The 15,388-nt window shown below is 42.7% G+C and overlaps 1 protein-coding gene across 5 annotated transcripts in view; it reads left to right on the top strand.

Annotated features, from left to right (window-relative positions):
- The window catches only part of ATP2C1 (ATPase secretory pathway Ca2+ transporting 1), a 136,406-nt gene that overhangs the window by 17,886 nt on the left and 103,132 nt on the right, over positions 1-15,388 (top strand). The window contains exons 1-2 of one of the 5 annotated variants that reach the window (XM_080674604.1): positions 6,622-6,693; positions 7,256-7,437. The exons of 2 other annotated variants lie outside the window; for them this stretch is intronic. In XM_080674604.1, coding sequence (XP_080530730.1) covers positions 7,432-7,437 — 6 coding nt within the window. In that variant the 5' untranslated portion in view covers positions 6,622-6,693; positions 7,256-7,431. Of the gene's footprint in view, positions 1-6,621; positions 6,969-7,255; positions 7,438-15,388 lie in introns of those variants that run through there. 2 more of the 5 variants (XM_080674603.1, XM_080674605.1) reach the window with 2 other exon arrangements.

The following is a 15,388-nucleotide window of genomic DNA, read 5'->3' as shown; positions in this document are numbered from 1 at the left end:
TTCAGGTTTGTCAGCTTACTGTTAAACATTCCAGAGTGGGACACTGTTCTCTTAGAATACCAATATTTCTAGTAATAGATGTTTCTTAGAAAATAGTTTTGCACTCAACTGTTTGAAATGGGGAATGGTTGGGCTGGTTCAAGCCCCAAATTTGCATTTCAGTTTAATTTCTGGATTATAGAAAATTTTTTTTCTTTCCAGAATCCTCCTTTCCTAATCCCCCAAATATATGATATTTGGCACATTAAATTACTTTTAATATCTTCTGAAATAGGCTAAACAATGCCTTTTAAAACAAAGAAAGCAAAAATAAAGTTGCCTGAAGGTATACTGTAAATCTTACTTTTCCACCTGATCTATATTTGTAATGATGAAGTTTCTAACCTAAAGGTTTCTGTGCTGTGGATCTCCCTCTCTAATTTATTACCATAATGATATTTTTTGTGCCTTTCCCCCCCCCCCCCTCATTTATTCTCACAATAGGAAGCACAGAAGAGAGAAAATTTCTGCAGGGGGCCTGGAAGGACATGGGACAATTTAGGCAAAGATGCAAACTTTGCAAAAAATATTTCACTTCTAGAAAATAGTGGGGTAGAAAATTTCAGTGAAAAATGTATCACTTTGGAGGTCTGAGGAAACACAATTATTTCCAATACTCTTTCAGAAACCAGGGTGCCGCAGAGTAAAGAAAGATCAAAAATGTTTCTGATGTGAAATTGAAAACACATTTAAATGGAAGGAGGAGGCCTGGATTATTACTGCAAACACAGCAGGTGGGGGGCGGGCAGGAGACATATGGAATCTGTTCAATAGTTTCAACTTTTTGCAAAAACCAATCCATTAGCAAGACTCAAAGTTAGTATAAGATACTGGTCAGTGGCAATTTAATTTACTTGGCTATTCTAAGGCATGTTGCTTATATATAGTCTCCCTACTGTCTTGTCCAAGAATTGAGTAGATTCCTTGATCCCTAAGGTAATAACTGATGACTGTGCTGACAACTACCATGTTTTTGATTTTGTCAGACATTGATACACATGCCATTAAAATTCAAAGCACAAGCTTAGCTAAAATTTCCTACATACTAGTACATAGAAGCAGCCACCTCAATATTATCGTTTAATTTCAAATGGTTACCTGGGCTTACAAACTAGGTGGGAAATTTCATCTGATCTGGGCAGTGCTCAACATTTAACACATCTTAAAATGATTAGTGTTTATTCCTGTTCAGTTCAAGCTGTCCTAGTTAACTCCTTTGTAGTTTGGAGATGTGAATTCATTTTAAACCTTTGAAAACTTCTTTGTTTTTCTTTGCTTTGCAAGAAAGTAGAAGCTCATGTTTTAGCTTTACTGTAGGAAGCAAATAGCAAAGTCAAAGGTGGGATTATGTTTATTCATTCAACAGCAATTATTTATGATTTCCATTTTCCAGATTACTCATTTATTCAATAGATTTTTATTACATACTAGAGGCCTGGTGCACAAAATTCGTGCACGGGGGGGGGGGGTGGTTATCCCTCAGCCCAGGCTGCACCCTCTCGCAATCTGGGACCCCTTGGGTAGGGTCCCTAGGCCTGGCCGACGATCAGGGCCTATCAGGGCTTTCCTTCCCCTGGCTGCTGGCAGCTGGCCCTGCCCCTGCCACTGCTTGCTGTCTGTGCGGCGCTGTTCCCCCACGCCCTGCCACCGGTCGCCTCCTTCTGCGGGCAACAGGCGTGGGGTGCAATTGCTTGGTTGGCCTGGGCCGCCTCCTGCAAACCATCACTGGCCAGCCCCACCCACCCACCACAGCACTGCCAGCTGGGTAGCCTGGGCTTCCCTCTTTGGGGTGATCGATCGTGGAGCCCCATCAATCGCCCTGCAGAGTGTGGCCTGGGCCTCCCTCTGTAGAGCGATCATGGGGTGATGTTGGGGCCCCCTAACCAATCGCATCGCACCTACCTTGGCTGGCCTGGTGCCAGTGCATGTCATAGTGTGGTCGTCCAGACGGTTGTTCTGCTATTCAGTCAATTTGCATATTATGCTTTTATGATTATAGATTATTACAGACAAGTGTTTTGGAGCCAGAGATAAATGATGCTAGTTTTAAAACTAGACAGAATGTCTTTTAAATGAAAACATTTTTATCTCAAAAAAATCTTGGTGTGTAACATGTTATGTCCATTTCCCATGGAAATAACGAAGTCCAGAGTTGACTCTTGGACATGAGACTCACACTCACTTTGCTCTTTTTCCTTTCATTTCTTATCCTCACCTGCACTCCCATCTACCCTCATCTGCAACCCAGGATCGGTAGCACATACCAAAAATCCCAAATATCACTGCAGGCTCAGAACACAGTGAAGGGAGAAACTGAATCATTCTTGAAATGAACTTCTTTAAAAATAAAAATTAAAAGAGTACACTTTAAATTCTCTACTTTCTTCTCAGTTTCATCAAATATTAGAATGCTAGCAAGTGTTGAAGTTATGGAATTTTGTAGGCTGATAAAATATTTGTAAAGTACTTGGATATCAATGTATGTTAAAAACAACCAAACACAGGTATCTCATTTTTTAGTCCATTTGATTTTTTTTTCTTGCTTCCAGTTTTTATTCTTCCAACACCGCTAAGACATAGAACCAAGCAGATTTATAACAATTTTGCAGGTGGTTGTTAGACACTCATTTCATATGATACGTCTTGTAATAAGACTGTATTTCCCTAAACTTGACCCTTAGCATGTCTTTTATTCTATGAGAAGAAAAATACTTGTTCTGTTGGAGTAGGTTAGCTTATATAAGTAGTGTTGTATCTTTACATGCTTTTAAAATAATCAAACTTTAAAAAATGACAACTTCTTTTCCATCAGCTAGGTAAAATTCCTTAACTATTAACCATGATACTTAAAACAATGTTAAAATATTTTTAAAATAAGACTCTGAGAAAAGATTTAAATATAACCTTTTTGAAGTTGATTTTTAAATCCTAAAGGGCCACATACTCCTTTATTTTCCAAGTTTATAAAAAATGCTGGCAGCCCTGGCCAGGTAGCTCAGTTAGTTGGAGCGTTGTCCCAATTCCCCAAGGTTGTAGGTTCAATCTCCGTGTGGAACAACAAATTGATGTTTCTCTATCTCCCTTTCTCTATCTCTAAATAAATAAATAAATAAATAAATAAATAAATAAATAAATGCTAGCTATCAAATTTGATACAAAAACTAGATGCCTTATATCCTTTGTATAATAAGGCACAGCGTAAATAAAATTAGAATATCATGTTTGTTCTTCAGTCTTCCCTATTTGTAATATTTCTCCCAAGCAGAGATGCCTAACAAATTGCTCCTTTTGCTCATATATGACCATTTTTTTGCACCAACAATATTTGCTTTTGTAGGCTAAATATTCAGAATAAAATGAGAGCAGACAAGACTTTTAAAGCATTGATTTCTAAAGAAGAGGCAACTTAAAATACATTTCTTTGCCATCAATCTCATTCTAGCTAGCTAACAGTCCATGCTTTTGCTTGCTTCCCTGTATGATACTCTTATACTTTTATAGTGCTTTTAATTTACAACTTGTCTTCACTATCAGATCTTCACAATCTTCAGAGGAAAAGAAGGGTAACTATACCTATATCTATATCTAACTATCTCATAATATATAGGGTATCCCCCAAAAATGTTTGCACACTTACAGCTGATAGCTCAACTGAGGTTTCTTTCTTTTCATATTTAACCCACTGAAATGAATGATTATTTAAAGTGTGTATATATATATATATATTTGGACACTCTGTATATGTATACACACATGTGTATGTATATGCATGAATGTGTACACACACATACGTTTATATATACATGTAATACAGTTTAGTCTCCCTAAGATGGAAAGGTGGAAATTGCTACACAAGTCTCTTAGAAGGTTAGCTGATCAGAGGAGGCAATGCTGGGAGAAAGAAGAGGATTTCTGGCTTGTGGCCCAACAATTCCCCACTGTTCTGGGTTTAATGTTAATAAATACTATCTTTCACATACATAGGAAGTCAAAATTAGTGCTACTGATGTTGGCTAGCTTGGTGGAGGAGGTTTACAGGCATAGAATAAGACTGCAGGGGTGGGGAACCTTTCTTCTGTCAAGGGCCATTTGGATATTTATAACATGATTCACAGGCCATACAAAATTAACTTAAAAATTAGCCTGCTATATTTGGTCAAACATTTAATTAACTCACCCCTAATGCTTTGGCAGGGCCAGACCAAATGATTTCAAGGGCCTTATATGGCCAGCAGGCCGGACAATCCCCACCCCTGGAATAGAGGATCACTCTGTAGAAATATGTTCATAAGGCTCAAGGATCAGCTAAGTGGTTGAACCAGTTATCTTTAAAGTTTTTTGCTGCTCCCAGGCCTAGGACTTTGTGAGATGATTGACAGTGGATCAAGACTGAAGTAGGTAACAGTTCTGGACAAAGGTGGTTTTAGCCAGTTTTTTTTTTTTTTTTTTTTTTTTTTTGGCTTAGCAATAGGAACAATGGCTTTCACAAGTTAGGCAATCAAAAGTAAAACTCCAGTGTAAGCTACTTTAGGTATCAGTCATGGGGTAATATATCTTCGGCAGAGTTAATTATGAATGCAGGGCTAATGCTGGGATATTGTAGTACACAATAGATAATTCTGAAAAGGTGCCTTAGATAAAATGTTTGAGCTATCTCAGTGATGGGCAAACTCATTAGTCAACAGAGCCAAATATCAACAGTACAACTATTGAAATTTCTTTTGAGAGCCAAATTTTTTAAACTTAAACTTCTTCTAACGCCACTTCTTCAAAATAGACTGGCCCAGGCCGTGATATTTTGTGGAAGAGCCACACTCAAGGGGCCAAAGAGCCGCATGTGGCTCGTGAGCCGCAGTTTGCCGACCACGGAGCTAACTAAAGCAATCCAGTAGCAAATTCTGTAGTGAAATTACCCTCTATTTTGTAAGATCATGCAAATATCAAATAATGTCTATATTATGTACATTTCCTACTTTAGAAGCTTTATGACTTTAATGCAATGCTGTAGTGTAACTAATAATCATTAAAAACTGATTACAACATTGAGCAAATAGCAGACTCATTGTACAAAATCGTAGGCTTGTAACACCAGATTAGACAAAAATTTTGCAAGCCAAAGGTGGGTCATAGAGAGTAACTCTTGAGACTAGAAATCTATTTCATTCTGATTTTTATGGTTTCACTTTTGAAATTTAAAGTGACCTTGCTGAATAAAACCTCAACGTTTCCTGAAAGAAAAGTACATATAGAAAGCTGTCCAGAATTTTTGCCCATAGACAAATTCCACTTACTTGGGACAAAGCATAGGAAAAAGAGCCAACCCCTTTATTTGGACATTGAACATGTGATCAGAGAGCACATTGGCATATGTTACCGGGCCTGAGATAAGAGCTAAAAAAGAAAAAAAAATTTTGGGGGGTAATCCTCACCCAATTCGTTCATTTGTAGAGAGAGTGCAAAGGAGGGAGAGAGGAGGAGGGGATGAGAGGGAGAGAATAACGGATGTGAGACACATCGATTGGTTGCCTCCCGCAGGCGCCAGGGCTGGGGGGGCCGAGATGAATCCAGATCTGTGCCCTTGACCTCCTAGAATCTAACCCACAACCCTTCGGTGTGCCGGGCGACACTCTAACTACTGAGCAACACTGGCTAGGGCAGGGCTAAAATTTTTAATGGGTGTAACTGTTGATAGAGAAAAATACCTCTAGCATGTAAGGGAGGGGTTTGTCCTTTGCGGTCTCTAGAGTTCTTTGGAGGATGCGCTCACCAGCAGGTGTAGCCCTGCCCTCTAGTGGCTTTGGGTGCGAGAGGACTTCGTTTCTGTTTCCTGTGTCTGGCTTACCAAGGCTTACTAAAAATCACTTATTGGGAGTCTGGGTTAGGTGCTGAATAAGTGAAGGAGGTTCAAGCGGCAAAAGAAATAGCCAGTAGCCGAAGGCAGTGCCCGTTCTTCAGCTTCCATCCCTGGACTCTCGGTTTCTAGTTGTTTCAACCTCTTGGGTTCTACACACTTGAATGAAAAAGGTTGAGTCCTTCCTTGAGCTCTTTGGGGCTGATCTCTCTGTCCTCTCATTACTCACGGACACTGAAGCAGACCCCCTCATCTGGACAGAACTTTGGGAAATCGCCCCTCAATGACCAGCTCCCGAAGTTAGAGCAAAGCGCGCCTAACAGGGGTCTGCAAGTGAGGGTGGTGAGGTCCCAATAAGAACCCCAGTGGCTCTCTGCGCTCGCCCCTTCCGTCGGCAGTCCTCGCGTCGCCTGCGGAGATAGTGACCACCAACCCGACGGAAGGGGCTTTCCCAGTCGCCTTTGTTGAGGGCGCTCCAACACTTCGGGGACAACTACCATGACTGTGCCTGCCCACCCCAAACTCATGGTTGCCTCCTGGGAATGCGTGGCCCGCGCGGGGGAACGGGCGGGTATCCCACTCTCGCGCCCAGTGGGTGCGTAGAAACTGGTGGGCACCGTCGCCCAGGGTCCACGCGCACTCCTACCGGACTGCTCCGCACCCAACCATAAACCACTCGGAGCGGGCAGCTCTGTCTTCACTTCACTTCCGCCGTTCCCGCCTGTGCGTGCGAGTGCGCGTGCGCGCGCGCCTCTCGCAGCGGAAGTAGTAGCGACAAAGCTCGGTCCGCGGCTGGCCCGGGAGTGCGGGGCTCGCCGGGGCGGCGGGCGGCGAGCGGCGGGGAGGGGCGGAGCGCAGGAGGCTGAGGCGGGTGTAGACCAGCGCCGTATAGCTGAGCGGGCTGGGCCGACAGTGACCGGTCCCTCACCTCCTCTTCCCTTCCCCTCCCCGCCCGCCCTGCCTCCCTTCCTCTCGTCGCTTTTTCCTCACGCTGGGAACTGGCTCCCGCCTTGCGCCGCCGATCGGGGAGCCGTTCCTTTCTGCTCGAGGCGCGCTGGCGCCCTGGCGAGCCCCGCGGGTGAGTATCCAGCTGCCCGGAGGGAGGGGATCTGGGGTTTGGGGAGTGCACCAATATTACCCATTTCCAGAAACTTCCAGGTCCCGAGGGAGGGGGCGTCCGGGGATACCTTGTTGGGTGGGGTGTCTTGGACGCCGCCCTGCCAGCTTGAGTTGGAGGCGTTGCGGCTGACCGAGGGTGGGCGCGGGGTCTGGGGCTCCCGAACTGTCGGAGGGGCGTGGGGGGGCGGGCATTCTCCCTCTCGCCCTGTCTCTTGTCAGCGCCGCTTCTCCCGGTTTCTCTTGCAGATGCTGCTGCTAGGGGTGGTGGGAGCAGCCGTGGGACGCGTGGCCGGGAGCGGGGGTGACAGCCTGGGATTCCGGGGGCTTCTCTGCCTTGTCTTCCTCCTCTCTCTATCCCCAGTGTGGCTGTGGCTGACACTAAAGACTTTGTAGCCACCAACCAAGTGCAGTTTCAATGGAAAATGAAGGTAAAGGCCCCTGGCAGACGGGTTACAACGCGGAGTTGAGGGTGTGGTGGTTTGTTTTTAAGTTGTCTTCCTTTCCCCACCTTTTTTATTTTCCCGATTTTATTTATTTATTTTTTTTCTTTTAATTGTGAAGTGTCCAAAGAATTGCTTCCTTAGGATATCTCGTTTTTATTTTGGTAACATAAGACATTTCGGAAATTAAAAGTCCCGTGAGGCGACTGAGCTTGATTCTGCTTTCCTGTCAAACCTTTAGCTTGGGGTACAGAAGGGAAGTTTTCATTTCAGATAGATTCTGTTTAAATCGCTATTTGAAAGTAATTACTAGAGAGGAAGTGGAAATGGGGAGGGGGAATAAAAGGGACTGCATGTCTATTTGCACATCAAGCTTTGATATGGTATGTGACTGGATTCGTTTATAAGAAAGAAAACGTTTTTGTTTTTGTTTTTTTTAATTAAGTACGGCGTTGGGGGAGTGGAAACTCACCGTTTTTCAGTTCACACACACACAAAAAAGTTCTTAATTAATGAAATATTATGCGGTGATTTCCTTAAAGTTCCACCCTATTTCAGAACATCATTTAGCAGGTTGAAGTGGAACCTGTTTGTCCACTGTACACTTTGGACACACTGGATTATCATTCACGTGTTACCTGATTCCTTTGGTCACATTTAAATATTTAATGCTTTTCTAACACAGCACTGATTATTTTTTAAAAGCATTGAAAACTCTGAATAAGTGATTTTTTTTACCCTCCCTAAACCACCACAGTTATGCTTTGGACTGACGTGTGTGTGTGTGTGTGTGTGTGTGTGTGTGTGTGTGTGTGTTCCTTCCTGGCTGCAAGATGCTATAAAAGATAATTACAAATTACAACTTGTCCCCTTGTATCTTTTGGTTTTAAAACTCTGTACAGTCTGGTAAAAGGGGCTGCTGTAGCGCTTGCTGGCTGCTTTCTAATTTGCTTTTCCCTTGTTGAGAATGTAAGCTTGATTGTTCTAAGTAGGATTAGTAATTTTAAAAATAGATGTTTCTTTCATGCAGTAATCTGTGTTGCTGTCTGAGACCCCTGGGATATATGGGAAATATGACAAGAGGCAAGATTATATTGCTTAGTTCTGCTTTGGATGGATAAGTGGTGGAAAACATTTTCTGAAACCAAAGTGTATAACTGTAGAGGAGTAATACTGTCTAATTGGTTCTTTAGAAACAGCATTTGAAAGCAGTTCTATTTTTGTCTGGTAGTATGGAAAAATCACTTTTCTGAGGCCTTTTCCTCTTTGTCTTTTAGTTTATGGAATTAAGAAAGGCAAGTCCTTGCTGTACAAGAGACAAAGAATGTTAAGTGCATTCATTCATATACCTGTTTCTTGGTAGTTGCATCTTAACATCTGAAACTTGAGCTTCAGCTTTGAGAATGTTACAGATTTAAGAGAGTAGCCTAAAGAAGGTGATTTCTTAAGATGTAACTTTTGTTTCTTGATCTCAGGACGAGGAGCATGATTAGGAAAGCCCACTGTCATATTGTCTATTGAGGTGGGAGGGAGTGGTTGTGAGAAGGGAGCATGGTGTATGCTTGTGGCTGGCTGGGCCTCTCTGTACTTTATGGCCTAATAGGAATGATTTGGCCTCATAATAAAAGATTTTACAGTTCTTAAAAACGGGTTTTTTTTCTGCTTTGTAATAATCAAAAGGCCATTTTTGTCATTTTCTCATTACCATAACATTTTTCTTTTATCATTTTAAACATTTTAAAGAACTTCTATACAGTGTAGAAATTTTTAAGAGCTATTGACCATTTTGAAATATATATACATATATATGTGTGTGTGTTTGGGTGTCTCAAAAATGTATACACACTTTGAATAATTATTAATCCCAATGGATTAAATCTGAAAAGGAAGAAACATCAATTGAGCTATCAGCTGTTCAAGTGTGTATATATATTTTTGGACTACCCTATATTATTATCCCTTTTCTTTCTATAGTTAGTATTCTCCTTTGACATGGTGTATTAGCATCTTAGGGGTGTGAAACAAAAATGGATTTAAATCATGCCTTCAATACTAAAAGTTTTGTGACTTCACCTTTCTGAGTCTGTTTTCTCATATATAAATTGGGATTGACAATAGCTTCCACAGTTAAGAGGATTAAATGAGAAACCCTATATAAATTTTCTTGGGACAGAGGAAGGCTAGCATTAACGTGCGCTTTGGAACCAGGCAATCTGATTTGAATGCTAGATCCCCACTTAACATAATTTGGCCTTGTGCAAATTATTACAGCTTTTTTGTGCTTCAGTTTCTTCATCTATAAAATAAGGATATTGATAGAACCTACCTTCTGAGATGATTGTAAGCAGGTATAATAGTATTTGGCATATAGTAAGTGCTCAATAAATACTAACTATAAATAGCCTAGCCCAGTGTTTGCATACTAATATATCACCAGGCATTAATGCGGTTGTTATGACAGCTGAATGCTAAAAGGAAAACAGTAGTGGCTAAAATGCTGTCCATGAAGTTGTCATTATTAGGCATCAGTGGAGTTAACAACAGAATTTTCTATAGTGTTGTGGCTTAAAGCCCATAGAGAAAGTTGGAGTGCTACCAAGAAGCCAGGGGCCAGTGCAGGAAGAGACAGGCTTGGATTTGAATCCTGACAAGTTATTTTTTTTCTCTCCTAAAAATCTAATGAGTTACTATGCTTCTGAGCTTTCTCAGCTTCTAATGTTTACCCATCTGTAAATGGAATAATGCCCGCTTGGAGGGTTGGTGTGAGGAATAAATAAAGCCAGGTATGCGATGTGCCCAAAACGATGGTTGATGCACAGTTAGCACGCATGAATGAGCAATTGCTGTTATTCCCCAGAAACAGAATCCTCCAGTAGGTTTGTAGATAAGTCACATCTCTATAGTTATTTACTGGGTAGAATTGATAGTGGCTCCCAGAAGCATTAGCATGAAGGTTCTTAGGTAGTGTGCCATGTCTACAGTGGTTGTTGGAGGGAATGACATCTATCTGATTCCTTTCAGCAACTATGGTAATTTTCTTTGGCACTTAAATTTTGATTCTTTTGGACCTCTTGTGGTCCACTTAATCTTTCTCAGCAAAGATTGACAAATTTTTAGCCTTAACCTCCAGATGCTTCATGCATACTTCCTGCTAGTCACTAGAAATATTTGAAGTGTTAATTTCCTGGAATTTCAGGGACTGGTCCTGGACATCCATTTGTGGGTTATGATTTTATCCACATGCTTTGGAACTCCCTTTTGCATGTTTATCATAAATCTAAACAGATACCACTTAGGAATCTGAGATAAGTAAAGGCCCCTTTTCTGTGTGTGTGTTTTTTAATTAGTCATATATGTGTAAAGGGATGGCTTATTAGAAAAGATATTTTTTAGCTGGATAATTTTGCAAATAGTTTCTCTTTCCCAATAATGGATATTTTCTTTGGAATAAATTTGGCCTTTTCCATAGAAAACCAGTATAAACTTAATGTACATAAAGCTATTTAATCGTAGCCATTAGTTTCTTTGACTAATGGATAAACATGTAATGATCTTCAAGACTTCAGGATATGCTTAATTTAAGGTTATAGGCAGAGCTAATGGGTCTAGAATAGATTCCCCTGGTTTCTTTGGCTAGCATTTAAAAATGATAATATGTTTATTTACACTTTAATTTTTAAAGTAGTTGCTTATTCAAGTACAAATTATTAACTAGGAATGTCCAAGAAAGATTGTGTTAGGGTAGTTGGAGGAACTATACAGAAAAAGGGACAAGAAACTACCTTAATTTCATTCCTTTAAGTAGGAGTAGGAAAATAGGTTATTAAAATATTTTATATTTTTAGGTGTTGAAAAATGTAATTTATTTGCAGTTTTGTTAGTAAAATACTATTTTTAATCAATACTTCTAGGCAAGAGTCAAAACTAAAAGATTATGTGACAACATTGTATAAACGTAGTAATTTAACACAGAGGAGGGATGACGCAGAGATAATTTCTGAGCAATAGCCTTCTGACAGTTGAATCCTAAATACTTGATTTGTCTTAATGTTTTTATCCTCCATTTAACGTCAGCAGATTTCCACTCTGTTAACTGAAGCAGTATCAATCAAAATGGTCTCCTAGGGAACACACACACCCCTTGAGGCTCAAGTCTGATTTTCTTTTGAGATCATGGTTAACTTTAATCTGTTTGACAAGGTTAAATTTTGTTTTAAAGCTGAAAAGAACAGCATAGTTTGATAGTAAAGTTAGTTGGGATGAATTTTAAATTACACTGTTGTTACATGTAACATCTTTAAAAAATTATTTTTTTTAACATGTAACATCTTGAAGATCTCTTAAGAATTGGTTCAAAGGGTCTACTCATATTTATTTTGTTAAAAGACATTCTTTTTATAAAGATTTCAGGCATCAGTTGTGACAACATTATCTTTACCATTTTCATATGTGTTGGTAAAAGGCAGTAAAGTAAAAATTGGTTGGGTAAACTTAGGTTAATGCTATCATTTCATACAGAAAATGATTTCTTGGAAAAAATATGTCAGGCTAAATTGATGCATTTCCTCTTGAATTTATATGGCTGTTATTTATATGCATTTGTTCATATGTCTTCTATCTTCAAGGCTTTACGTGACTATTGACAAAGGCATATATCTTAGAATTACAAGGAAATTACTCAGACTGTGTTGAATTAGATTAGTTTAGGCTAGGCTTATTTGATCCATTTAGAAAAAATTTGAATGAAATGTTACAAGACTTTCTTAGGTTATAGACAGTAATAGCAGGGATCAAAAGCATCACCTTAAGATGGCTGTAACTGGGCATCTAATGCAAGTTCAGTTTTTAATTTTTGCTTTTTCTTTCTGCTTCACATATTAGAGAATGTGTGAATTGTAATTATTTTATACTAGAGGCCCGGTGCACGAAATTCGTGCACGGGGGTGTGTGTCCCTCAGCCCAGCCTGCACCCTCTCCAATCTGGGACCCCTCGAGGGATGTCCGACTGCGCCTAAACGGGCAGTCGGACATCCCTCTCACAATCCAGGAATGCTGGTTCCCAACTGCTCGCCTGCCTGCCTTCCTGATTGCCCTTAACTGCTTCTGCCTGCCAGCCTGATCACCCCCTAACCACTCCCCTGCCAGCCTGATTGATGCCTAACTGCTCCCCTGCCATCCTGTTTTCCCCTAACTGCCCTCCCCTGCAGGCCTTGTCCCCCCCAACTGCTCTCCCCTGCAGGCCTGGGTCCTCCCCAACTGCCCTCCCCTGCAGGCCTGGTCACCCCTAACTGCCCTCCCCTGCAGGCCTGGTCACCCCTAACTGCCCTCCCCTGCAGGCCTGGTCCCCCCCAACTGCTCTCCCCTGCAGGCCTGGGTCCCTCCCAACTGCCTTTCCCTGCAGGCCTGGTCGCCCCCAACTTCCCTCCTCTGCCGGCTTGGTCACCCCTAACTGCCCTCCCCTGCAGGCTTGATCGCCCCCAACAGCCCTCCCTTGAAGGCCTGGTCCCTCCCAACTGCCCTCCCCTGCTGGCCTGATCGCCCACAACTGCCTTCCCTTGCAGGCCTGGTCCCTCCCAACTGCCCTCCCCTGCTGGCCATCTTGTGGTGGCCATCTTGTGTCCACATGGGGGCAGGATCTTTGACCACCTGGGGGCAGCCATCTTGTGTGTTGGAGTGATGGTCAATCTGCATATTACTCTTTTATTAGATAGGATAGAGGCATGGTGCATGCATGGGGGCCGGCTGGTTTGCCCTGAAGGGTGTCCCAGATCAGGGTGGGGGTTCCCTTGGGGCATGGGGTGGCCTGGGCGAGGGGCCTGTGGTGGTTTGCAGGCCGGCCACGCCCCCTGGCGACTCAAGCAGAGGCCCTGGTATCTGGGGTTTATTTATCTTCTACAATTGAAACTTTGTAGCCTGGAGCGGAGCCAAGCTTTCTGCTTGCTCCGTGGCGGCAGCCATTTCTGTTGGGATTTATGTATCTTCTATAATTAAAACTTTGAAGCCTTAAGCGGAGGCCTGGGCCGGCCAGGGCTGCAGAAGCTTGGCTTCCTCCATCGGCAGGGGCAACCCTAGCCTCCTGCTCTTTCCAGCTCCGTGGCTGCCGCCATTTCTGTTTGGATTTATGTATCTTCTATCATTGAAACTTTGTAGCCTTGAGTGGAGGCCTAGGCCAGCAAGGGCAGGCGGAAAGCTTGGCTTCCTCCATTGCCGGGGAAACCCAAGCCTCCCTCCTGCTCTCTGTGGCCATAGCCATCTTGGTGGGTTTATTTGCATATTTGCTCCTGATTGGCTGGTGGGCATGGCTTGTGGGTGTAGGGGAGTGATGGTTAATTTGCATATTACTCTTTTATTAGATAGGATAATAGAATTATTTAATAATTTAACATATCAGATATTAGAGAATGTGTGAATTAAAATTGGACTGTGTGGATAGAGAAACCAAGATGGCGGCATAGGTAAACACCTGAACTGCTGCCTCGCACAACAATTTCAAAACTACAACTAAAAGACAGAACGGACACCATCCAGAACCACAGGAAAGCTGGCTGAGTGAAAATTCTACAACTAGAAGGAAAAAGAAAAGCTCACAGAGAATTGGAGGTACGGCAAAGGGGCTTTGTGCGCGCAGAGAGGAAGGGCGGCTGAGAGCCTGGCTGACTTTCTCTGGCGGAAGGGGGAAGGAAGCCTCCGACCGCACTGAACCCCAGTTCTGACTGCACTGAACCCCAGTTCCGGGCGAACCCCTGGGGACCCACGCTCTTACGGGGGGACTCTGGACTCTCGGGCGGAGACTCGAGCTGGGAAAGGCAGAAGTCTGAAGGCGCGCGCGGGCCAGTGCGCACAAAGGCTGCGGAGGTTGCCACAGGCTTTCCCTAGTGGAAGGGAGTCAGAGGATCCTGACTGCACTGAGCCCCAGTTCTGACTGCAGTGAACCCCAGTTCCAGGCGAGCCCCTGGGGACCCATGCTCTTGTGGGGGGAGTCTGGACTCTCAGGCGGAGACTCGAGCTGGGGAAGGCGGAGGAATGAAAGCGCACATGCGCGCAAGGGCAAGGCTGACAGGAAGCCAAGACTGAGACTCCACCCCATCCAAGCTGAGCACAGAGCCTATTGCAATTTGGCAAGTCTAATCCTATAAGGCTGTCTCCAGCACCGAGCTTCTCCCAGCATAGACACAGCTGATCCTTACAGCCAACTGGCCCGGAGGTCAATTCTTCCCAGTGATACCAACAACAATAAAGACTTAATTACAACAAGGCTGTACACACAGTCCACAAAGGGGTGCACCAAGAGTGTCCACCTCAGGTTAACTGGGAAGCAGACCCACTGGGCCATATTGGAAACCTAGCACAAATATCTACCTTACCAACTCAGGGAATCAATGAAAATGCGGGGTCAAAGAATCAGATCACAAACGAAAGAAATGGAGGAAAACAAACGACTGGATATAGAATTCAAAACCACGGTTATAAGACTTTTTAAGAATATCCTAGAAAAAGCCGATAAATATAACGAGACCCTCGAAGATATGAAAAAGGACCAACTAGAAATTAAACATACACTGACTGAAATAAAAAATATTATACAGAGACCCAGAAACAGAATAGAGGAACACAAGAATCAAGTCAAAGAATTGAAATACAAAGAAGCAAAAAACACTCAACCGAAAAAGCAAAAAGCAAAAAAAAAAAATCCAAAAAGTTGAAGATAATGTAAGAAGACTCTGGGACAACTTCAAGCGTACCAACATCAGAATTATGGGGGTGCCAGAAGAAGAGAGAGAGCAAGATATTGAAAACCTATTTGAAGAAATAATGACCGAAAACTTCCCCCACCTGGTGAAAGAAATAGACTTACAAGTCCAGGAAGCCCACAGAACCCCAAACAAAAGGAATCCAAAGAGGACCACACCAAGACACATCATAATTAAAATGCCAAGAG

This window comes from Plecotus auritus, assembly GCF_963455305.1.
Source record: "Plecotus auritus genome assembly, chromosome: 6".
Lineage (NCBI taxonomy): Eukaryota > Metazoa > Chordata > Mammalia > Chiroptera > Vespertilionidae > Plecotus > Plecotus auritus.
Note: the sequence above shows the minus strand (reverse complement) of the source record. Positions and strands in the feature narration are given on the sequence as shown.